This window comes from Tachyglossus aculeatus, chromosome 8 (assembly GCF_015852505.1).
Source record: "Tachyglossus aculeatus isolate mTacAcu1 chromosome 8, mTacAcu1.pri, whole genome shotgun sequence".
NCBI lineage: Eukaryota > Metazoa > Chordata > Mammalia > Monotremata > Tachyglossidae > Tachyglossus > Tachyglossus aculeatus.
Genome location: NC_052073.1, coordinates 500,929 through 525,368, shown reverse-complemented (window position 1 = coordinate 525,368; position 24,440 = coordinate 500,929). Strand labels below are relative to the sequence as shown.

The 24,440-nt window shown below is 54.5% G+C and overlaps 1 protein-coding gene across 1 annotated transcript in view; it reads right to left on the bottom strand.

Annotated features, from left to right (window-relative positions):
- The window catches only part of CEP152 (centrosomal protein 152), a 46,676-nt gene that overhangs the window by 3,385 nt on the left and 18,851 nt on the right, over positions 1 to 24,440 (bottom strand). Inside the window, exons 9-23 of the mRNA XM_038750354.1 lie at positions 23,219 to 23,366; positions 19,768 to 19,859; positions 17,367 to 17,530; positions 13,749 to 13,953; positions 13,164 to 13,295; positions 12,378 to 12,487; positions 11,848 to 11,976; positions 10,758 to 10,893; positions 9,607 to 9,783; positions 8,016 to 8,261; positions 6,777 to 7,421; positions 4,919 to 5,084; positions 3,960 to 4,139; positions 742 to 832; positions 244 to 347 (exon numbers count right to left, since the gene is read on the bottom strand). Of these exons, the coding sequence (XP_038606282.1) occupies positions 244 to 347; positions 742 to 832; positions 3,960 to 4,139; positions 4,919 to 5,084; positions 6,777 to 7,421; positions 8,016 to 8,261; positions 9,607 to 9,783; positions 10,758 to 10,893; positions 11,848 to 11,976; positions 12,378 to 12,487; positions 13,164 to 13,295; positions 13,749 to 13,953; positions 17,367 to 17,530; positions 19,768 to 19,859; positions 23,219 to 23,366 (2,725 nt within the window). The remainder of the gene's footprint in view (positions 1 to 243; positions 348 to 741; positions 833 to 3,959; positions 4,140 to 4,918; positions 5,085 to 6,776; positions 7,422 to 8,015; positions 8,262 to 9,606; positions 9,784 to 10,757; positions 10,894 to 11,847; positions 11,977 to 12,377; positions 12,488 to 13,163; positions 13,296 to 13,748; positions 13,954 to 17,366; positions 17,531 to 19,767; positions 19,860 to 23,218; positions 23,367 to 24,440) is intronic.

Genomic DNA, 24,440 nt, shown 5'->3' with positions numbered 1-24,440 from the left:
GGCCGATGCTCTAACCACTAGGCCACACTGCTTCTCCACTCACTGTCTGGGTAAGGCCTTGGCCCGGGACAAGGTCAGGCCCAGGGGGAGGGCCTGAACAATCCCTGCCTCACCCAACCCGGAGAGGAGATGACAGCCTTCCCCCGATCCCAGGGCCTGAAGTGCCACCAAACCCGCTCACTGCAGGTGCAGAAACAAGGTGCTAGCCGCTGCCAAGAGTGGGCTGAGCCCATTGAGCCCCACCCTTGATTCTGTCCACAGCTTGGATGTACTGGGTGCGGAGCTCCTCCAGGCCCCTCCGGTCGCCCAGTTGGCCAGTGCGATCAGCAGCTCCTTCTGACAGCGATCTAAGAGAACAAGCCAAAATTACCCACCACGGACAAGATTGAAAGGGGTAATTCATTCTGAAAACCAGACCACCAAGAGCTAAGCCATGGCTTGGTCAACTCCATGGTCTGTCTGGTCCAGGAGTCCCAGAGAACCACTTTCTCATTGTCCACCTGGGCATACACCTTCCTGCATAGGTTTGGCTCAACTAACACTCTGAATCTGCCCTAATGGCCCTGCAAGGCCCATCTAACACCTCTGAATGTTCCCTCAGTCCCTGATTCTCCCCTAGTGGCCCGACATGGACCATCCAATCCCCCCGACTCACCTTTCTCCATCCCTAGCTCTCCCCAAGTGACCCAGCTCGCCCCACCCAACATCCTTGGCTCTCCTCTCAAAAGGAGCACAGAATACCTTGGTGGTGAGTTAAGTGCTCTTAGTTCCAGTTTCAGCTTCATCTCGTTGTTTTCTTCAGTCAACCCCTCCACCACTCTTCTGTTTTCGTCTGTAACACAGGGTTCATTGCCATGAGCTTATGTTGGCTGTGTGTGGCCGGTTCTTGAGAGGAGCCAAGGGCTCTCGGGAGAAAATACTCATCGGTTGGGTCCTAGCCAGCTGGGCAGAGGGAGGGATCGGCCCCAAGGATGGCCAGCCCGTGCTCCATTTTCTGAAGTTTGGGCAGCCCAACACCCTGGTAACGGGGGCAGAGTGGAAGCAGGGGTTATGCCCAGAACTTGTCCTGGCCCCCTTGGTCAGAAGCCCTGGTGGGACAGGGATCGGTCTCCTCTGTTATGCTCAGCACTTGGCACATATCAAGCATTTAACACCACTGTGAACTAGCTAGGGAGAATGGTGTGGGCCAGGGCTTGTCCTGGGCCTCATCCACCTTCCTCCCTCTCTCCCCAAGATTGACTCCCTGAGCCACGAGAACCTGCTTTATTGTCTGCTTTCCATTCCTTCCTGTTCTAATCGAGTGGGGGAGGGTGAAGAAAAGGGAACAGAAAATGGTTGACCTACACCAAGGTCCGGGACTAAGCAAATTTCAATCTCACCCCAACACCTTTATATGACTTCCTGCTCAACCCGTTTCCCCCCCACAGCTCCAATTGTATATCATTTCCGTCAGCCTCAACTTAGACTGTGAACTCCTTGAGTACAGGGAATGAAGGTCTTACTCCTGCTGTGCTCTCCCAAGTGCTTAGGGCAGCGTTTAACCCTCAGGGGGTTCACAATCAATACCACTGAAGGAATGACAGAGTGGGATGATGGAGTGGGGGCCGAGCAGGTGAGATGGGGATGGGAGGGCAGTTGGATGGGGGTGTCCAGAGCCCAGAGCTGGGACCCCTGGCTGGAAGGGGAGAAGAGCCACAAAGTGAGTGGGTTTTCAGGGAGCCAACTCCACTCTGGTTTGGTTGTTGACGCTTGGACTGAGAATGCCAAACCGTGAGAACTGCCCAGGTCTTGTCTGTCACTATGGTGGTGGCAGCTGAGCCCTGACCCCCACCATCCTCCCCAGTTAGTCTGCAGTGGTGTTGATAATAATAATAATGTTGGTATTTGTGTGCCAGGCACCGTACTAAGCGCTGGGGTAGATACAAGCTTTTCGAGTTTGACACAGTCCATGTCCCACGTGGGGCTCTCAGTCTCCATCCCCATTTTACAGATGAGGTAACTGAGGCACAGAAAAGTGAAGTGACTTGCCCAAGGCCACACAGCAGACAAGTGGCAGGGCTGGGATTAGAACCCATGACCTCCTGCCATCCAGGCCCGTGCTGTAGCCAATACGTCATGTTTGCATCAAGCACTGTGCCTGGCACTAGGATGGGTTCAATTTTAACAGATGAGGCCAGCCCCTGTCCCACCTGGGACTTACGACTGAGGGGGCAAGGAGAGGTGAGTTCTGAGCCCAGCTCCTTCCCGGGTCCCTTCCCCTGCCGGTACCCTGAACACTCCCAGGCCCTCAAGACATGGGAAAGGGCATCTGGAGAACGACCACAGAGCCGGTAGGGGAGGAGCCTGGCCCAGGGCTCTTTGACGAGAAAGGAAAGCCCAGCCTCCTGGCTTGGGTCCTGACTTCATTCCTGACTAGAGTGGCCAGGGCGCAGAGCCAACTCTTCAACTGGAGCAGGCGGTAAATGTGGGGCGAAGCGGGAGCCAACAGGGAAAGTTAAGCATCCGTTCTGGGAGCCCAGCTGGCCCCAAACAAGCTGCGTGGCCTAGGGGAAACAGACCAGGTGACAGAGAACGTCGGGCAAATCACTGCTCTGGGCCTCAGTTTCCTCAACTGTAAAACAGGAATTCAATTACTTGTTCTCCCTCCCCGTTAGTGAGTGCCATATAGACAGTTCTATGTCTGACCTGATCATCTTGTCCCTATCCAGCAGTCAGTCCAGTGCTGAGTTCGTAATAAGAGTTTAACAAATACCACAACTATTATGATCATCACCAGGTGGGTTTCACGGACAGGGAGTTACTCTGGGTCCCAGGGGCAGATGGGTGGGGTGGCCCCGGAGGCCTGTCTCCTTGCCTTCCTCACTGCTTGCCTGCCTACAAAGCTCTTCTGCTCCACCCTCAACTCTTCCAACTGTGTGTTTTTGTGGTGGGAGAAGGGGAGAGGCTTGTCCCCGTGGAACTGGCGCACAAGCCGGAGGGAAGGTCAACTCGGGTATTGCTTCCTTGCCTGTGGGCTCGGTCAGAGACCAATCCCATAGGGGCGTGTGAGAAAAAGCTGATTTGTAATGTAACAAAAAGTAATGTTTTCTATTAAACAGCAACAGAAACCAACCACTCTGGCCATAGGCTCTGGGGAGGGGCAGAGGGCTGGGTTGGAGGCGGGTGGAGGGTCCTTGTGGGGGACAGAGGGACTGGTGCAGTTCCATCCAGCGAGCTGGATGCCGGCGGAGAGTAGCTCTAATTGTGGCAACTCTGACCCCCGCTGCAGAACCTTCTCTGTTCCCAGTAACCGTCCGACCTTTCCCCGCTTTTGGGCACAGGGCTGCTTCGGGGGGCCTCTCCATTCACCAGCTGCTCCTGGGGGGCAAGGGGCTGAGAGGGAGAGGCAAAGGCTGGGAATCATCCCAGGAGGAGAGGCCGTAGCTGCGTCCCCCTGCCATCACTCCAGTTCTTTAGAGGAGCCAGCCAGAGTGGGCACGGGACCTACTGGAGGCTCACATACATCTCACCTTGGGCCAACTGATGCCTCCCAGATGCGGACCTCCCAAGCGGCACCGGGCAAAGCCCCGGGAGACAGCCCAAGCCCCGGTAGGGTGACAGGAGAGGCCATTTCTTGCCTGCCCCTCGCCCGCCTCCGCCCCCGCTCCACCGCCCAGGGCTCTGGGATGGGGAAGTTGAGCCGACTTCAGGCCAAGAAGCAAAACTGCTTGCAGAGGGATCCAAGGGTTAGGCAACATTTCCACCCAAGCAGAAAACCACTCGGTCTGCCCACCTCCTCCGGACTGAGAACAATGACCGCACGCGGCTATTGCTCAAGATGAGAAAATGAGGCTGGAACTGATTAGCGCCGGATGCAAGCCCCAAGCCTCTCCGAGACACCTCCCCACACTCCCTTCCGGGCTGGGGTGACAAGTTCCCGCACCCCAACGATGGCTCGGGAAAACCGCTGGCCTGCTCACCTTCCAGCTTCTCCATGGCTGCCTTATGGACTCGCACCACCCGCTGGAGCTGCCTGCAGGCTTTCTCCAGCTTTTTCCTCAAGTCCTGGCACTCTTCCTTGGTTCTCGCCAGCTCTGGGAAACAGTATCCACAGCAGGAATCTTCCAGGGCCTTCAATATCTCTCGCTGGCCCTTCTGATCTGCAGAGGCAACAGTGCCGAGACCGTGATGGACTCTGTGCTCCGGAACCGGGACCCATTTCCCTCGCTCCAGGTTGGGGTACAGGTTCAATGCTCTCTCTCTCTGGGCAGCCGTGGCCACTAAGAGCTGGGTGGCAGAAGGTTGTCACATGTGAGGGCAGGCTGAGGCTTGAAAGAGGTGATAGGGGCATGGACCAAGCTTCCTTGGGTCTGCTGGTGGAGCCAGGGGGGCCTGTGTCTTGGGGCTCGCATATTCTCAGATATGGTCAGGAGGGCAATCACGTATGCAGGTGACACTCCAGACAGATGAACAAGGAAAGGTCCAGGCCCAGGCATACACTATCAAGGGTTTGTTCATTCATTCATTCAATCGTATTTACTGAGCACTTACTGTGTGCAGAGCACACATGTTGTTCCCCATGACACCCCGCCCCTTCTTGGAAGCCACGAGGGGCCTGCCAAAGCTCATCAAAAGAAACTCAAATGCCCTGCCAGGCCCAGCCTGAGCTGGCGTCCAGGATCTGGCCATGCCAGGCCCTGAGGCTGCTCACTTCCTCCCCAGGCGGCAGGGGGTAGGGGGAAAACAGAACCTAAAAGTGAGAGCCCTCAGCCGACGGCATGGCGACAGTCTGGTAGGTGGGAAGGAGCAGGGAGAAACGTAGCCTGGGATCTGAACCCCTCTGACCACTTGTTTCAGCGTGGCCAGCTGACAGCCAAGGGCCAGCTGCCGGGAGCCCCCGCGTGTGGGTATGGGAAAGGCTGAAATGGAACCCAGATACCCCTCGGCACTTGCGTTTCCTGCGGTGGTGGTGACTTCCTCAGAAGGGTCTGGAGTCGGACTTGTTGCTCCACATCACACATGGGCAGTCTGGCCTGGTCTCCAGTTTCTCTGGGGCCATTTTGGCCCAAGGAAAGTTCTCTGGAGTTGTCAAAGTCTTCCTGGCTCTGAAACGAGCAACCCAAACAAAAGAGTGGTCAATTGGGGGTTGCCCAGGCCACATCTCCATGGCCCAGAACTGCACACCCGAGCCAGGGCTGTGACAACGCAGGGCAGACGCAAGGTTTCATTTCATGAACTTAGCAGGGGGTGGTGGGATACTGGGCCCTGGAGAGCTTGAAAGTCACCACTGTGATGCAGGTTGCACATTGTGGCCCTTTTTTCCCTTAACAGTTTCTGGCCCTGCGGTGGCTCTCACGCAGCGAATGGGACGGTCTTCCATACCAAACGGCAGCCCACGAACACATATGACTGCCTACCTAACTTTCAGTCACCAAGCTTCTCTTACCCTCTCTGGGCCTGCGCCAACCCCTGGCAGTGGGCTACACCGTTGATGAGTAACTCCCTCTCTCAGGTTCGGCGTGGCCCTGGCTCCGAGGCACGGAAGCTGCTCCCTCGATCAGGCCAAGAATTCCTTCTCTGGGGCCTGGCCGTCGCCAGACCGAGCCCCGCCGAGTCAGCCCATTCCCAGCCCAGGAAGCCGACTCCACCCAGCCCAACCACTGCCCAGAACCCCGGGCCGGGCCAGACCCCGGGATCCTGGCTTCGGGGGTGGTTGCGGACACTGCTAAGTCACGTGGGTGGTTTCACCTGCTCACAGAGCTCCCTCTTGATGCAGGGGGCGCTGGAGCCAGGGGGTCGGGGAGTGGCTTGGAAGAGCCAAGTTGGCTCCCCAGAAAGAGGTCACTCTGGGAAACCATCACCCTGGTTCTGCCACTCCTTGTCCTGGCTGTCTGCCCAGGCCGCGTTGGAAACAGCTCTGAGCCCGGCTCACCCCAACATGTGCCGCGCGTGGCAAGGAGCTGGTTTACGTGGGCGGGCGGCAGGCAGGCAGGCGGGCGGTGGGCCGGCTGCCAACAGCAACGCCTGGCACCCAACGACTGCTCCGGGTCCCAGCGGAAGACAAGCTGGCCCAAGATGTGCCAGGAGCCAATTGAGCCAGAGTTCACAATCGGCCAGACCCTGGCTCCCCTCACCTGAGGGACCCCTCACAGCAGGTCTCACTGCCTCCTCCTATGCTGTCCCTTCCACTGCCTAGCCACATGCCCCCTTCTCTCCCTCCTCAGGGAACTTTGAGCCTTAAAGAGAGACAAACTCATCTCCACTGGGACAGTTCTCCCCAGCACCCTAAGATGACAACTACGCCCAGCCCACCCTCTGCTCCACAGAGGTCCTGAGGCCCCAGATGCTGCACCCCGGAGCCCCAGAAACACCAGTCCTTAGGACACCCTCTTTTCACAGAGACATGCTCCACCCTTCAGCCCCTTGTCCCTTGGACTGTGGGAACAGGGCTGGCAGGCAACGGTGCCTCACTGAGGGGTCACAAATAAACCGCTCAATAGCCACACCCTGAAACCACCCCCCGACCCCGTCAGACCTGCTAATTGAAGACGCAGAGGTTGATGAAGGCCTGAATCCTCCCACCCCCCTAACATGGGAGGCACGAGTGGTGGGTGCTCTGGGAAAAGGACCACCTGAGGGTGGCGAGCAGCCTCTACCTGTGCACCATGGGCCCTCACTAGGTTTGGCCTTCCAGCATCTGGCCTTGTGAGGGAGGGAAAGGGAAGGAGAGGGAGAGCTGCGGAGATGGTCTCTGGCACCTGGGCCTCAGTGGGCAGGGAAAGCAGTGGCAACTGTACCTTTCCTTGGTCTGGCCTGGCCCGGTGCAGCAGCTGCTGCAGAGTGCCGTGATAGGCCTTCTGGACACAGGCCCGTAGCTGCTGCAAACACTGTGTGCTGGGTTGCCGCGGCAGGGAGCAGGGTGGGGGTCGTCCGCCACGGCACGAGCCCTGGATTCCGCCGACCAGCTCCTCGTGGATTTCCCCCAACAGAAGCTCTAGCTCGAGGAGGAACGCCTCCTCATACTGCTGGACCTCGAGGCAGACCCTCTGGCTTTCCTGCGTGAGCCACTCTCTCTGCTTCTGGTCCAGCCGGGCCTGGAATTCGGCCTCCTTGCGGGCAACCAGCTCTGCTTTCTGCTTCGCGTAGTCCTCCTTAGCCGCTGACAGCATCTCGCTCATCTTAGTCCGTTGGCCATCCAGAAATTCCCGGTAGTCCGCCTTGTTCTGCTCCTGGATCCGGAGGATCTGTTCCTGCTTTTCCTTGCTCCATTCAACTCGGGCCTTGGCCAGCTCGGCTCGGACCAGCGCGGGCACTTCCCCTTCCCTTAGCTCCAGCTCCCGCTTGAGCGACAGGACCTGATCCTCGAGTTCTTGGATCCGAGACCCGGCACTTCCTGGCCTGTCCTCCCCCTTTACTTCGGCATCAGCAGACCCAATGGGCAGCTAAGGACACAGACATAATTGTTCACCTAAGTCTCTGCCAAGAAGCCCAGGCAGCTCAGTGACACAAACCCTTAAATCACAGGACTTTCTGGGGTGCTTTCACCTGGAGCCTTGATAAGCTCATGAGAAAGGGTGGCTGGGGATGCCCCTCCACCAACAAGTTGTGGGGCGGCCGGCTGGATGGGCTGCGGGAAGCTTTACGGGTGGGAGCCCAGGGCTAAACACTAAGTGCTCCTGATGCTATCGGCTGAAACAAATTGTGCCCCCCACTGCCCTGCTCCTGAACTGCCTTTTGGGTCAATGGGCCCTTTCAGCTGCAGCAACATGTTAGGAAGGAGAGAAAAGCGCAGGGCTTTGGAGAGGGTTCTCTGCTCAGACTCACGGGCCTTGGATGGTCAGGTCGTTTGGGGGTGGCCAGGTCCTATCTAGCACCTGCCCTAGAAACAGGTGCCCGTGCCCGGCAGGCAGGCTGGGAGCGATCTCTTTCTTCAGCCGGCTGGCCAAGGGGCAGGTGCCACACCTCTTCTGATCAAATCGAACTTCACCCTCCCCCGTGACAAAGTTGGTTTTCAACGCTACACAATCACATCTAACCTGGCGTTCTGTGGTCACCGTGTCCTCCTTCCTCGGCTGGGCCCCGGACCGCGTTGCCAACCTCTGCTCCTCCTTCTCCTCTCCCTCCTCGGATCTGGCTGCTGCTCTTGGATCCTCAGCCCCCAGGTCAGGTCCCCTCTCCCTCTCCGTCTGACTGCCACGGTCAACAGTGCGCTTCCTCGTGCCCTCCACAGCCTGCTCCGGCCTCGGTCTCCACTCTCGCCACTCCAGGCCCTGATCTCTGATCTGGTTGGCAAACAACAATTTTTAGGACATGAAGAATTCTCTTTCAAATGAGAAATATTTTTCCAGCAAGTTGCATCGTTGAATGACAAAAAATGCTGAGTGGGGATGAAGAATCCTGACTCAACTGACTGATTGATTAATGCCATCTTTTCAGGCTAGCTCCCACACCTGAGCTAGCCTAAATGTCCTGGCAGGGGAGGAAAAATTTGGGGGGGAAATTGAGAGGGCATCACCAGACCATCACCTGTTTCCCAAGAGGCCAAATCCCCCCACTCCACTCTGAAATCGGGGCTCTAGGCTTCTGCCCCATGCATGAGACATGGGCCACCGAGGCCGGGGCCCGACTCTCATCTTCACTGACTTTCTCCACTCCAAAACCCTCCAGTCTCCAAGGATCAACTGAAAGACCTGGGGGCGGGCCCAGGAAATGCAGAACTGTTGCTCCCCAAATCCCACCCCACTAAGGTGAGGGGCATCCACAAGGGCCCGATGGGGCAGTTTAGAAACAAACAAAGGAGAGAGGTGTCTTGGCTTCCGGGCAGTCAGGACATGGCATTCATTGGCATGGGTTTTGTCAGCAGAAATGATAAGTGGTCCCCAGAGGGGCTAGGGGCCATGTCGGGATGGTTCTGGGCTCCTTAAAGGAGAGCCGGGGTTGTGGAGGGGGTGTTTGCGGGCTCCTGTAGATGCAAATGGAGTGTGGGAAGTCAGTCCTGCCACATGGCCAGAGAAACCAGCTCTGGGTGGCCAGGAGGCCAAACATGGACCCCACATGCATGGAATCGGGAGGAATAGAAGAATCCCGCACAAGGTCAGTCCTGCCTTCTGCCCTGCCTCAAGTAAGACCCAATTCTTCCAGAGGCTGGATATGGTCTCTGTGGCAGCGGCCCAGAGGAAGCCACTCAGGCCAGCGATCAGCGGGTCTGCCCGGGCGGAAGAAAACCATCTCTGGCGACTGGTGGCATCAAAATTACGGGCTGGTCCTTCACATGGTATTGTTTGCTTTGTGCCTTGGAGGAGTTCATCGGGCAAGTCCCCTGCCATCTTACCCCTCCCCAGGACCCCGGCTCCTCCCTTCCCTTCACTGCCTCCCCTTCCCCGGCCTCTCCAGTCGCCCCCAGCAAGATCACAAACCGGAAGTGTCGGGGGGCCGAACACATGAGCTCTGGAATTGGGACAGGAGCAAAGGGTTGGGCTTTGATCCTACCCACTGCTTCAGAGGGGAAAAACTTCTACAGGAAAAGCTGCCGCCCCCCTCCTTGCCCTGCCCCCGCCACCCCTTCTTCCTTCCTTTCCCCCAGGACCTCGGCACACGGCAAGGTGAGAACAAAGCAGGCGTCCACACCTCTGGCTGCTTCTTCTCCAACGATACTCCGCCCTCATTCTGCCCCTGGATGTCGGCTTCTCGGTCCCGCAGCCACTGGCTCCGTGTGGCTGCCATAGCGCGTCGGTGCTTCTGCTCCAGCTCGGCCCGCAGCTGGCTCAGAGACTCTTCGTGGGCCTTTGACAGCTGCTCCTTGAGCTAACGGCAGTCGGGGCAGATGGCTCAGCCCGTGGCGGGAGACGACAGTCCGACCCTCTTGGGGAAGCCCATGTGTCCAGCCACACTACTATACTCTGCCTGGTGCTCGGTACATCCCATCGATCAATTAATCGATCGACTGAGCTGAGGCTGGGTGGGCAGATAGCCAAGACCCGGAGAATGGTAGCCCTCCATGTACCGAATCACCCCCCGCCCCCACAAGCTCATGCCAACGAGTCATGCGGCAGCAGGTGCAGCCATCCAAGACACTTGGACTTGAAACCTGTGGTTTTCTCAGAATTTCTGCTGGGCCTCGAGAGGATCTCGCAAGCCTTTCCATGGCCCCTACCCCCACCAAACCCCATTCAATGACAATCACAGCTATGGTTGGGAAGAATAGATCAATTAGTTCCCTGGAGGGAAAAAGGCGGCCCACCCTTGGGCCACCTTTCCAGAATGGACATGAAAATGGAGGCTGGAAGTCCCCTGGAGAAAAAGGAGCAGCACCATCAGTGCTCCCCACACTGCTACCAGAAGGTTGTGGCCCTGACATCAGCCCCATTCCCTGCTACCACCCTGACTTGTACACTCCCTGCTAAGGATTAGTTCTGATTCACTCCTCCCAATGAACCAATCAATGGTATTTATTGAGTGTTTACACTGCAAGCACGTAAACTAAAATAGGCAAGGCACTAACTTTCCAACCCCGCTCAGCACAGTTCCACTCCGCCACTGGGCCAGCAGCTGGCCCGACTGTGACCAAGACGCTGGGACCCTGAGGGCAGGATGAATGGAGCCTCCATCTGGGGAGGCCACCAACTGGCTAGGGTCCTCGGACCCCATGTCTCCTCCTCCTGATGGCATTTGTGAACAGTGGTCCCCAGGCAGCCAGCCACTCAGACTCTCATGCCAGCTGGCCAATCCCGCCTCCAGAGCGGAGAACGGTGGCAGTAAAGCAACGCCAGATAGCCCACCTTGTCCTCCCTGACCTGCTGCTCTCGGCACAGGCTCTGCCTCAGCGTGGCCTCCAGCTGGTCCTTCTCTCGGCAGACCGCAAGGTAACACTCCTGGACGCTGGCCATCTCTTTATTCACCTGGTCCAAGTCCGACCTGAAGAGAACCAAAAAAGGAGAAGAGAGCCCAGTAAACCACTTTGAATCAAGCAATCATATTTACTGAGCGCTAAAAATGTGCAGAGCACTGTACTAAACTCTTGGGGGAGCAGAATATAATAGAGTTGGTAGACGCATTCCCTTGCCCACAGCAAGCTTACAGTATAGAAAGTCTAGTCTTACAGTCTAGTCTTTCAATCTTACACTGTGAAAAACTTGTCCTCCACAACAGGACTGGATTTCAACTCTCTTTGGTTTCATTCCCAAGCCAGAAGAAGAGCTGGGATAAAGCAGAGAGAATCACAGCAACAGGAACAGAGAGAGACAGAGACACAGTCACAGCACACAGCTTGGTCTGAAGAAACTGCTCTTTGCAAAAGCAGCCAGTCAGTGGTATTTATTGAGCTCAGGCATGCTCCTTGACCAGAAAGAGCTTCCAGTCTAGAGGGGGCCACCGGCTCTGGAGGGGCACAGCCGGGGTCCAGGTAGCTGCAGCACCACTGTACCCAGAGCAGCAGCCAAAGGAGCTCACAGCAGCCGCCTCGGGACTGAGGCCCAGAGGGACAGGGCCTGTGTCTGATTAATCTTGTGTCCACCCCAATGCTTAGCAGTGCATGGCACTTAGTAAGCAGGGAACCAACACGACAATCGTCATTTTTATTATTATTAATGCTATTACTACTAACACCAGTGCCAACTGCATGCTTTAGCATGGACCTGGGAGTCAAAAGGTCATGGGTTCTAATTCCGGCTCTGCCACTTGTCCGCTGTGTGGCTTTGGGCAGGTCACTTCATTTCTCTGTGTTTGTTACCTCATATTAAGGTTGTGAGTCCCATGCGCCACAGGGACCGTATCCAACCCGACTAGTTTGTATCCACCCCAGCGCTTAGTACAGTGCATGGCACATGGTAAGTGCTTAAATACCCCAGTTATTGTTATTATTATTATTACCTGAGCTGCAGCCGCTTTTCCTCATGGGCCGCAAGTAGCCGCTCCTTTTCCTGACTGTGCTTGGCCAACAGGGCTTCCCGCACTTGAGCCTTCACCACCTCATGGTGCTGTTGGTAAGTTCTCTCACACCTATGGAGAGGGCAGGCATCCAGGAGAGGGAAAGCCCTGAGCCTCTGCCTCCATCCTACCTGCTTTCCCCTCGCTGGTGACCCACAGCCCTCCTGCAACTACCTCCCTCGCCTTGGAGGAGCGGGCATTTTTCCAGAGCAGCTTGAGCTTTGACTAAGCCTGAGCCCAAGACCCATCTCCACGGCCAGGACCTTTAATTAATGCCCCATGTTCGGACAGAGTTCTGAGGTCTAGAGAATGGCACCTAGCAGAGGCGGTGGTCTGACAAAGTGCCCACATGCCTGCATCACCCCCCCCAGCCCCCAACTAACCAAACAAATAGATGGATAAGTGGAGACAGGCAGGAAGCTCCCTGGCTAGGCTCATTCCCTCGAACAACCAAGGCAACGTGGTCTACGCACCTCTCTATGGCTTCTTGCTTATCTTGATCAAAGTCATGGATCATCTGTCTAATCTGATTGCACAAGTCCTGGTTGGTAGTTTTCAGTTTCTCTTCAGCCGCTTTACGCTCCTGGAGATGCAGAAAGTACGAGGAGATTGGGGAGAACATGTGTTCCCTCCCCTCGTGGATAATTATCTGCTTTCCTCTTTCTCCACTAAGTCTTGAGAGAAATGGGGCCTGGGTCCTTCCCACTCCCCACAGTGCCCCAGGCCCCCTGGGAAGAGAAGACTTGCCCAGTCAGTCAGTCATTCGTATTTATTGAGTGCTTACTGTGTGCAGAGCACTGTACTAAGTGGGAAGCAGCGTGGCTCAGTGGAAAGAGCACGGGCTTGGGAGTCAGAGGTCATGGGTTCTAACCCCGGCTCCGCCACATGTCTGCTGTGTGACCTTGGGCAAGTCACTTAACTTCTCTGAGCCTCAGTTACCTCATCTGTAAAATGGGGATTAGACTGTGAGCCCCACGTGGGACACCCTGATCATCTTGTATCCCCCCAGCGCTTAGAACAATGCTTTGCACATAGTAAGTGCTTAACAAATGCCATCATTATTATTATTATTATTACTTGGGAGAGTATAACAATAAACAGACACATTCCCTGCCCACAACGAGCTTACAGTCTAGAGGTGGAGGCCCACAAGTTATTATTTTTTGTAGTTTCACCTCTGGAATGCAATTCACTTCTCTTCATGCTAAATAAAGGTTCTACTACAATACACCAAATTAAGGAAAACCAACAGCACTCACCACAATTTCTTGTTGCAAAATTTGAATTTCGTTCTTAAGTTGCTGATGGTCTTCTCTGATGGCTTGATTGGAGGCCGAAGGGGCCGGCCAGAGCCCACTGGGTGAGGAGTTCTCCTTGTTCCCTGTTTCCATCTGGAAAAGAAGCAGGGGCTGCTGCCAGAGGCCAGACCACCCCTTTGTGACCGGGTCGGTCTGCGCATCCCAGGTGCGGCTCTGGCCCAGAACAGGACCACTGCTCCAGCACTGTCGCCAGCATCACCATATCCTTTGCGATGAAGGATTGGGACTCTGCTGTGGGTGGGGGATTGACCCACACCCCCAGGTGCTCACGGCTTCCTACCTGACAAGAGATGACTAACAAGGGGGGTGGAGGGGCCTCTGTCAGTAGTATTTACTGAGTGCTGTCTGTGTATACAGCCCAATATTGTGCACTTGAGCGTGAGCTCAGTGAGCTGCTGGTGAAGAGGGCAAATAAGTTAGGAGAGAATTGGTAGAAGGCAACGGGTAGCCAATGGAGGGAAAGTCCTGCTGAGTGGGCAAGATGCTTCAAGAAGCCAAAAGCTGTGACTTTTTCCTCATACAAACCTCCAGCTCCCTCGTTTTCCCGCCTTTGGCCAGTGGGCCGAGATCTTCTACTGCTACTCGGTAACATTGGATTTGCTGCTGGAGCTGAGACACCAAGCGGCACTTGAGCCGGTGACTGCTCATCAACCGCTGCAGGTCGGCTCTCAGCTTCAGGACCATTTGGTCTTGAGTCAGCCCCGGGTCCAGGTCTGCTGGCTGGAGCGAGCTGTGGGCAGAAAAAGAAGACTTCCCCTCTTAACCAGCTGATTCTTTTTTTATGGTATTCATTAAGCATCAACTATCTGCAAGGCACTGCTCTAGACACGAGGGTAGATACAAGCTAATCAGATTGGACACAGTCCAGGTCCCACATGGGACTCGATGTCTTAATCTCCATTTTACAGATGAGATAACAGCCACACAGAAGAGAAGAGACTTGCCCAAGGTCACACAGTAGACAAGTGGCAGAGCCGGAATTAGAATACAAGTTGTTCTGTTGCCCTGGCTTGGTCTCTAGCCACTAGGCCATCCTGCTTCTCTGGACAATCAATCCCAAGTCTTCCTGCCCCACCAAGCCTCTAAGTAACCGGAGCTGGCTCCCAGCATAGACCAGATGCCTGCCAAATGGTCCATTAATCAATGGTATTTATTGAGCTCTCACTGTGTGCAGTGCACTGTACTAAGTGCTTGGGAGGGAACGATACAAAAGAATTGGTAGACACATTCCCTGCCCACAAGGAGCTTACAGTCTAGAGGGGGATGAGTCATGGTTGAGTGACAAAGACCAAACACCACCAGGCCGCATCCACCGAAGAGGATGGAGAAATGAAGTGGTGGCTGGCTCGGCCACCTAAAGCCAGAGGCCAGAGAGTCAGCCAGGATTTTTCACCTGCCAGCCTCAGGGGTAAGGGTCAAAAACTGCCCCCGCTTGGAGATCTCACCCACAATTTGACACTTACTGTATGTCTCCATCTTAAAGTTGCCTCAAGAGTGGATTACTGCCCTTTGCCCCCCTGGTGTAGACACGGCAGCATGTCACCGACACCAGCCAGCCCCAAGAACGGATCCCAGGGTCGGAAAGAGTGGCTCTCAGCCCCAGCCTGCTTCTTGCTACAGTGAAAGGGAATTCTTCAGGGAATTGTTCTGCCCAGGTGCAGCCCCAAACTCCCAAGAATCAATTTTTCTTGCACACAAATGTGGAAGAGAGCTGCCACTCTCAGCTCTGCCCACCTCTCAATGGCAAAGTCTGGGCAGCCACCCTCAGCTCTGCCCATCCCGCGGCTCCGCCTGCCCTGTGGCTCTGTCCAGTCCCTATCACCGGAGTCTGGGCTGCCACCTGTCATCTCTGACCTAACCTGGAGTGCTAAACACAGGTCTGGTGCACCCCACAGAGCAGCAAAGCAAATCTCTGCTCAGCAAAAACCACTCAGCAAAAAGGAAATGCACAGGTGCCAAGGGAAAGCCGGGTACAGGGCAGAGAGAGGCTCTGGAGAGTTGGGGCCACAGAGAGCGTGCAGGGGCAGGAATCTGGACCCATGGGGCCAGGTGAACTAAATTAGGGGCTTAGAACCAGAAGAGAAGGCAGAGGTCTAGCCTACAAAGGTCTTTCCGGGGAGATGACTGACCACTTGCCATCCATGCCCATCACGCCACAGGAAATGGGCTCACTCAAAAGCAGGAGGGACTAGGGTTAGGCATAAATAAGCAAGAGTTTCCTGGGGGCCTTCCTGTAGACAGATGCCTGGGCCAGTCCAGGCTTTGCACTCAGCATCACGATCTGGGGCCGGGGCACATTGGTGAGCTCCTGAGGGGGGCCCATGGCCGTCATCTTCTCCTTGCCAAGGGGCTGAGGCAGGGGCCCAGACAGTCTGCCAGAGCCCTTGGGGCTGTTCAGGCCCAGGCTCTCCGAGGGGCCCGATGCCCCGGCTTCCAGGGGAGTCCCTGCTTCCAGACCCGCCCAAGGAAAGGCAAGGTTGCCATGGGAATTGCATTTCTAAACACAATTTTGAAGCAGAGCTTTGGCTGAATGAATAGATCGCAGGGGAAGCTGATGAAACCATTTGAGATTTAGTTTTCCTGGTTTCACACACCCAGAGGAAATCCTGTTTCAAAGTAACACAGGGATCATTTCAGGACTCCGTTTAGAGTCCGGCTGCTTGGTTCTTAAAGCGGCGGTGGCACATATCACTGATGCCCAACTTGGTATCATTCCCACACCGTACTGTGGAATCCAAGCCCTGGAAGGCTGGGCTCAGAGCCTCTCCACTGAGCCTGTGAAGGCAGCAATGGTTGGCATCCTCGCATTTCCTGTTCACTTTAGTTTTGGCAGTTTCCTCTTTTTTCTTTGCCCCTCCCCTGGTCTCTTAGGTTGTGAGCCCCTGGGGCCAGGGACCAAGGAGACGTTTCTCCTTGGGGTATTTCCCTCAGGGCTCAGCATATGGTGGGCAGGCAGTAGGTGCTCAATAAGGAGTAGTAGAGCAGTGCCCTCAGGGGGGATCACGAAGCTTTGGCTCTGCAGTGCAATAACTACTGAATGCTCCGTCAGTACAGCGCAAAGGCCCCAGCCAACGGCCACAGCAGATGATGTGGCAGGTCGGCACAGATCTTTCCTGCTCTGGGGGCATAATTTTTTGCCCAGGAACTCTGGGATCACATCCAGGGTGGGTCCACGGGGTGTCCATGGAAGCCGTCAAGGACCCCCTGGCACACTCCCAGCTTGGCCATAAGTCTTGCCTGAATTGCTAGTTTTCCCCCCGACCATTTACTGGCTCCTGGCCTCTCCTTCACTTAGTGAACAATTTTGATGCCTTCTCTCCTTCCTGCTCCCTTCCTCCGTCCCTACACTGATCCTCAGGGACTTCAACATCCACGTGGACACTCCTGATGACCTTCAGCCTGTTTCCTCTCACTCTTCATTAATAACAATAATAACAACAATGACAACGGTCAATGCAGTAATCGTAAAGCACTTAGTATGTACCAAGCACCGTAATAAGGGGTGGGGTAGATATGACATCATCAGGTCACAATCCCTGTCCCACATGGGACTCAAAGTCTAAGCAAGAACAGGTATTGAATCCCCATTGTACAGATAAGGAAACTGAGTAAGATAATTCAAGTGACTTCCCCAAGGTCATACAGCAGACAAGTGGCAGACTCAGGATTGGCAAACAGGTCCTTTGATTCCCAGGCCTGTGCTCTTTCTATTACGCCACCTCCTGCTCTACCCTACTTCAACCACTCACCAACTGAGATCCATGATGGATCTCATCCTCAACAGCGACTGTACGATCCCTAGCCTCATCAACTCTGAAATCCCCGTCTCCGGCCACAGCCTCCTAACCTGCCTTGTGGCCCCATGTAAAATCATTCTCTTGTCCACAGTCACGTACAACCTCCCCACCTTCCATCCCATTCTCCCCAGGGGCTTCTGCCCCAATTCATTTCTAACCTCCCCTGATCCAACCCTCCTAAATTCCACTTCATCACGTCTGGGTGTTTGACTCTGGCCCTGTTCCCAGGAGCACCACGGGGCTCTGGAGCCCACTTGGGCTGCACTGACGGCTGCCCCGAATCCCAGCTCCTTGGGCCGGGAGTGCCCCCAGCCACTATGGCCCAGAAACGGGTCCCGGGCCGTACCTGGGAAGTGCTGGCTCTCTCCCGCCAGCTTTTTTAATCCCCAAATCCACGTACGAGTCCGTCAGGTCTGCATCCGCCTCTGCCCCTGTGTCATCTGGGAAGACGCCAAGCTTGGCAGCAGATTCATAGAGAGCGAGTTCCTCTTTCAGTTCTGTCAGCTCTTCCTAAAGCACAAACACAGGACCCGTAGACGGTTCCATTTTCCACCCGGAGCGCTCAGTCACGTTGGTGAAGGCGCGGCGATCCGCCGTGTCCCATCACCCTCTGTCAGATGCTCCGACAAGCCACCCAGGTGGAGGTCCGGGGAAGGGCTCAGGACCCCAGGGAAAGTGGCAAGGCTGAAGGTCAGGCCCCCATGCAGGCAGAGCCCAAGGTTCCAGTCCGAGGCCCTAAGAGATCTGAGCAGCAGCTGAGAGAGGCACAGTCACGGACCCAGATGAGTCTCTGTGGAGTGGATGGGGGTGGACTACTTCCACCACCGATCTTTCCGGTGCCATCCCATCCCTGGATCTGCCTCCAGAGCCACAGGAGCAAGACCCTGGGACTCAGCGGCTCCTTGTGACATGGAGCCCCTTCCCCAGACCAGATCCTGTCCCTCCCAGCCCCTGGACCACCGCCTGGGGAAATCCCCATCCCCGACAGGCGCCTCCACAACATTCCAGGTGTAGGGGAGGCTGAGGTCTGAGGACTGGCATCCTGGGGCCAGGAGGGCCTGGAAGGCTCCCCTCTTCCTCTGGATCCATCATATGCTTAATGCAGTATTCTTTTCTCAGTAGTTCTCACTAGCTGATTATTCACTAGTATTTACTGAGTGCTTACTGTATGCAAAGCACTGTACTAAGTGCTTGGGAGAGTACACTATAACAATAAACATACATTCACTGTTACTTGTCATAGAATTATTACCTTGTTGTCCTTACTTTCTGATAATCTATCCATTACTTATTGTAGCACTGTGATCGTATCGATCAGTCAATGGTATTTGAGCACTTTGTATGTGCCGAGCACTGTACTAAGCCCTTGGGAGAGAGCAATACAATTGAGTTGGCCTGGCCACAAGGTTTACAGTCTAGATGGGAAGATAGACATTGATACACTTAGGGGAAACGGTAGTGTAAGGATCCTTACATGAATGCTGTGGGGCTGTGGGTGGGGTGGGAATCAAAGTGTCCAAGGGGAACACAGTTTGAATGGAGAGGAAAGGGCAGATTCTAGAGGTAGCATGAAGGTAGAACTAAAAGGATTTGGTGATAGACTGAAGATGTGGGTTGAATGAGAGAGATGAGTTGAGGATCATGCTTAGGTTAGAAGCTTGTGAGGAAGGATGGATAGTGGCTTTGTCTACAGTGGTGGAAAAGTCATTGGGGAGGACAGGGTTTGGGTGGGAAGATGAGTTCTCTTTAGGACTTGTTAAGTCTGCAGTGTCAGCGGGACATACATGCAGAAATGCCCTGAAGGCAGAAGAAATTGCAAGAGTATAGAGGAGGAGGCAAGCAGTCTGGGCTGGAGAGGAAGATTTGGGAATCTTAGTGTTCTTACAACCTATCTTTCTGCTTCTTGTTGTGAGCCAGGAATCAGATGTCATTTAATCTTCCTGTCAGTTTTGCCTTTCTCTTCCACAAGTAACCCCCACCCTGGTCTCGGCTCCTGTCCTGACACATCTGGGCAAATGAATCAGTCCCCTGCCACCCTCCCTCTCTCCAGCCTCCTGCCATCCTCATCATGCTGCCCATCCTCCATATCGCTGCCTGGATCATCACCAGAGCCATGCTGCTCATCAGAAACCTCCAACGGCTCCCCACATGGAGGAGAATCTGATATTCACCAGCTTCAGGGCTGACCACCATCTTTCTCCACTCTTCCTGGCTCCTCTTCTAACTGTACCTCCCTGTCAGTATCCCCACCCCCACCTCCAGATCCTCCAGGTCACTGCTCTTTCCCCCACCACATGGCCTTCTGAAAAACCCACTTTCTCCAGGGAACCTTCCCCGATGAATTCACAACACTTTAAGTCACATGACCCCAACAGGCACCCTTAGGACTTGTGGATTTCCTCCATCCTCGGCCCTATGTCCCTAGACACTCCATCAAACACAGAATCTGCTATTTAGTCAGCTAGCTCAGCTGATACACCTGCCTGCCTATCCATCACCCGCTCCCTCTTTGTTTGTCCACCTGCCTGTCTCCCTTGCAGTCTGAGCTCCTTGAGGGCAAGGACCATGTGTAAATTCTCTGAAGCACTTTATACAACAGACACTTGGTAAAAACCATCGATGAACAGATCTTATATTTTGCTCCGTGCTTAGCATGGCATTCGGCATCTAACAAGTGCTCCATCAACATGACATGTACCGATCCTCGCCCCATCCCCCAGGGCCTGAGTTCCCATGGCCTCACTCACCTGCAGAGCCTTGTTCATGCTGTCACTAAGGGACCGCGCAGCCTGAGCCTGCTGGAGCTGGAAGCGGAGCTGCCCAACCTCCTGGACTGGGCCTGTGGGAAGGGGGCAGGGGGAGACACACCCAGTCAGGGGGAGCCACTTAGACAGATCAAGGACCCAGCTTTAAACTCCATTTTCCCCACTGTTTTGAAGAGACCCTAATAATCTGGCCCAAAATCTGGACTTTCAACCTGAGCCATCTCCAGCCGGCTAAGGACCCACATGCAGGAAAAGCCCACCAGCAGGTGTGGGGGAGAGAACGGGGGTGGGCCTCACTCCACACCGCAGACACCGGCCCGTTTCAGATCCAGCACGGTCATTGCGTTTCCAAACCCATTCCCCTTGGGCCCTGGAGGAACATGAAACCCCCCATTTCCCTCGCCACCCATGGGACAGCCACCTACAACTCAGACAGAGGTGTAAAGGGTGGTAAAGGGCCAAGGACCCAGGAAATCCGAAGGCCCGGCCAGTAGGTAAGGGCACCTGGAGCCAATGGCCCAAGGGAGACCACTGTAAGCCCTTCCAGACTGTAAGCTCTTTATGGGCAGGGGACATGTCTGCTAATTCTGTCGTACTCTGCCAAATGCTTAGTACAGTGCTCTGCACATAATAAGTGCACAATAAATATTATTGATTTGTTGAGTGATAAAAGAGGCCGAGGCCCCGGATTAAATTCCTCCTCGGGCCTGATCAGCAATCTATGAAGTGAGACAACTGGACAGTTGCTCAACCCCTCCCCATCCCCACAATTCCCCTGGGCTAAGCAGGCCCAATCAGAAACGCTTCCTGTGAGAGAAACAAGTTTCCTTTAACTCATGCACACTGCCGAGATGCTGCTCAGATGCAGGGCCTTGGCTGGTGCCCATCTGCTTAAGTTCCTCCAGTCGATTTTTAACTTCTTGCTTGAAAATAAAGGGTTGCGGTCAAAATGGGTCAAATATTTACTTTTCTCTCTTAGCTCACCAGCAGCAGGAAGACAGTCAGTTAAGTAGACCAGGCAGGATTCAGAACCCAGTCATGGTGGAGAATGAGTGATGAGAGTGTACCAGCAGAGGTTCCCATCTGTGCGACTAAGGATTTAGCCTGCTCCCATGGGTGGGACAGCGCTAGGGCGCTGTGCAACGCTCTGACTGGCCTCCCAGAGGGGCTGGTCGAGACCCCACTCTACAAAGGATGTACTTTTTCCCCTCCCCCCCACCCCCAGGCTGGACAAGTGGCAGTGGCCCCTTTTGGGTTTGGAGGAGAACAGGCTGCAATTCTACAGCAAGCCTGAGGAAGGCCCAGCTCCTGCTCTCCTCTGGTCTTCTCCTGGGGCCCCGCTGAACCGGCACTCTCAGTCGTCCGGAAGACCATTTGCTGGTCCTGCTGGGCTCACTTGGGGCTGGAGAGAGTGGGCGGATGGGGCAGGTCTAGGCCTAGCCCAACTGGTTGATGGTGCAAACCCACCCGTAAGGGCAGTAGCTCCAGCTCCCTCAGTCTGGCCCCCGACTGGTGACTCAGAAATGACAGGGACACAGCTGGGACCCTGCTCGGTCACTAATCTGCCCCATCATCTGCCTCCTTCCAATAATACGATAATTGTGGAATTTTGTTAAGTACTATGTGCCAAGCGTTGCATCAGAGTGCAGGAGCAGGTATAAGATAAGCAGATTGGACATGGTCCCTATCCCACTTAGGGCTCACAGTCTAGGAGGGAGAAGACAGCAGACACTGAATCCCTATTTTACAGATGGGGAAACTGAGGCAAAAAGAAGTTAAGTGACTTGCTCAAGGTCACACAGTAGGCAGGGTATAAAATCAACCAATCAATGGGACTTTTCGACTGCTTATTGTGTGCACAGGACTGTACTAAGCAGTTGGGAGAGTACAGTCTAACAGTGTTGGCAAACACATTCCCTGTCTAGAGGGGGAGACAGTCATTAATATAAATAATTTGCAGGTATGTACATATATGCAAATACTAAATGCCCAAAGGTGACAGATCCAAGTGTATCAATGAAGCCCAAGGGAGAGGGAGTCAGGAAAAAGAGGTCTTAATTGGGAAAGGCCTCTTGGAGGAGACGTGACCTTAATAAGGCTTTGAAGATGGGGAGAGCGGTGGTCTGACTTATGTGGATGGAGGAGGGAGAGGGAGGATGTGGGAAGGAGTCAGCAGCGAGGTAGATGAGATCGGGGCACAGTGAGAAAGCTGGTGCTAGAGGAGCAAGGTGTGCAGGCTGGACTGGAGTAGGAGATCAGTGAGGTAAGATAGGAGAGGGCGAGCTGATTGACTACTTTAAAGCCGGTGGTAAGGAGTTTCTGTTTGAGATGGAGGTGACTGGGCAACCATTGGAAGTTCTTGAGGAATGGGAAGATGTGCACCTAAAGGTTTTTTAGAAAAATGATCCGGGCAGCACAGTGAAATATGGACTGGGGAGGGGAGAGAGAGACAAGACACAGGGATACCAGCAAGGGGGCAGATACGGTAGGCACGATCAGATAAGTGTTGGATCAGTGTGGTAGCAGTTTAGATAGAGAGGAAAGGGGGGATTTTAGCGATGTTGTGAAGGAGAGCTGACAGATTGAATATGTTAGGTCTCCTGACTCCTGGGTCAATGCTTCTTCCACTAAGCCTTCCATTTGCAGACCCGAAAACTGCTACCCAAGGCCCTGTGGACCCTGACTGGGATGGCAGCTGCCTGCCCAGAGTGGACTCCACTCATTCCCCAGTATAGCCTAGTGGAAAGAACACACTCCTGGGAGTCAGAGGAGCTGGGTGCTAATCCCAACTGCACCGCTTGCCTGCTGTGTGACTTGAAGCCAGTCATATAACTTCATTGTTCCTCGGTTCCCTCATCTCAAAATGGGGATTAAATAGCTGGTCTCCCTCCAATTTGAGAGAGACTGTGAACCCCATGAAAGACAGGGACTGTGCCTGACCTGATTTATCTTCTTTACTTATGAAAACATTCTACTTATGTAAATAGTCTTATACTCTACTACTTCCCCTATTCCTCTTCTATTTTAATGTCCATCTCCCATGGTAGATTGTAAGCTCCTTTTGGGTAGGATTTGAGTGTACCAACTGTTTTATTGTACTTTCCCAAGCATTTACTACAGTGCTCTGCACATGGTAAGCGCTTAACAAGTTCCGTAATTATTACTGTTGTTACTATTACCACCCAGTTCTTCCGCTTGTTGCCTAGGACTGCTAGGGCCAGGGGCCTGGACCAGGGGTTGATGTCGTTTACTGAAAGACGCTTCAGTGTCGTAATGTGTTTCCGGTCCCTAACTGGATGGGCGGCTGCTGTGGCCCCACCCCCAACTAGATGAATGGCTGTACCCATGATCACCTTTCAGGTTCCCCTTTGGAGAGCCAAGTCAAGAAAAGCCCAAGTCTTGAAACCTGACCCACCCAGGCCCAGAGCCTCACCTGCCTGCAGCAAATTGGCACACTGCTGCTGACTCTCCTCCAGACTCCGGGAGAGGCGGCTGATGATTTCAGTTTTCTCTAGCTTACTCTCTTCGTGCAGTCTCTCAGCCTGCTTCACGTGAGCCTCCAGGCGACAGCAAAGGTCTTTCTAGAAGGAAAGATTTTTCGAGTGGTCATCGTGACTTCCGTGGTACTCCAAGGACTCGGCTGACTACGGGTGCCCAGGAGGGAAGTCAACGGACATTGATTTTTTTTATGGCACCTGATGAGCGCTTACTTTGTACCAGGTACTGTATTAAGAGCTAGGGGAGATACAAGCTAAGAGATTGGACACATTCCATGTCCCACATGGAGCTCACAGTCTTAATCCCCATTTTACAGACGAGGCAACCGAGGCACAGAGAAGCAAAGTGACTTGGCCAAGGCCACTCAGCGGACAAGTGGTGGAGCTGGAATTCGAACCCAGGTCATTCTGACTCCCAGGCCCATGTCCTATCCACTAGGCCAAGCTGCTGATTGATTGACTGATTGATTGACAGCAGGATCTGATGGATAGCAGGAAGGACCTGGCCTTCTCCTCTCAGCCTCAGGAACCCTTCTATGGGAAACTGGAGTGTGATTAGGTACAAAAGCAAATTACAGGCTTCCCCTGTCTCTGGTGAGCCTTTCATTTGAATTTGGGGGACTGAGGAAAATCCTCATCTCTTCCCTCCGGCCCCCTCACCTGACAATCTCCAAGATGGTGACTGTGGGGGTTCAGTGCAGCAGGTGGAGAGTTGTGGGGTCTTTTGTGCTGCGTAAGGAGGACCTGGGTGTCCAGCTACCAAGAACCTAATTGTTAGTGATTGGCCACGGGGTGTCGGAGGCCCAGGGGAGGACTTGGGGGAAGATCATCAGGGAGGAAGAGGAGAGGTATTGTTGGCAGCTAGAGAAAAACAGGCAGCAAGAGGGGACCCCTGAGGGGGCCTGGAACATCTCCCCGCAATGCCAGCAGATTGAGGAAGTGTGGAAGCACACTCTCCGTCTCCCCACCGACACGGATGGGACCGGGAGATCTTGGCGGCGGGGAAATGAGCTAGCCCGCTTGGAGCAATCACAAGCCAGGTGATATCAAGACCAACCTTGGAACATGTGCTGGAGACAGCTGGCTCCCCCCTGCTCCCCGGATCAGTCTGCAGCCTCCGACCCTTGGCTCCCTAGCCGTGTGGAGGAGGACCAGGCT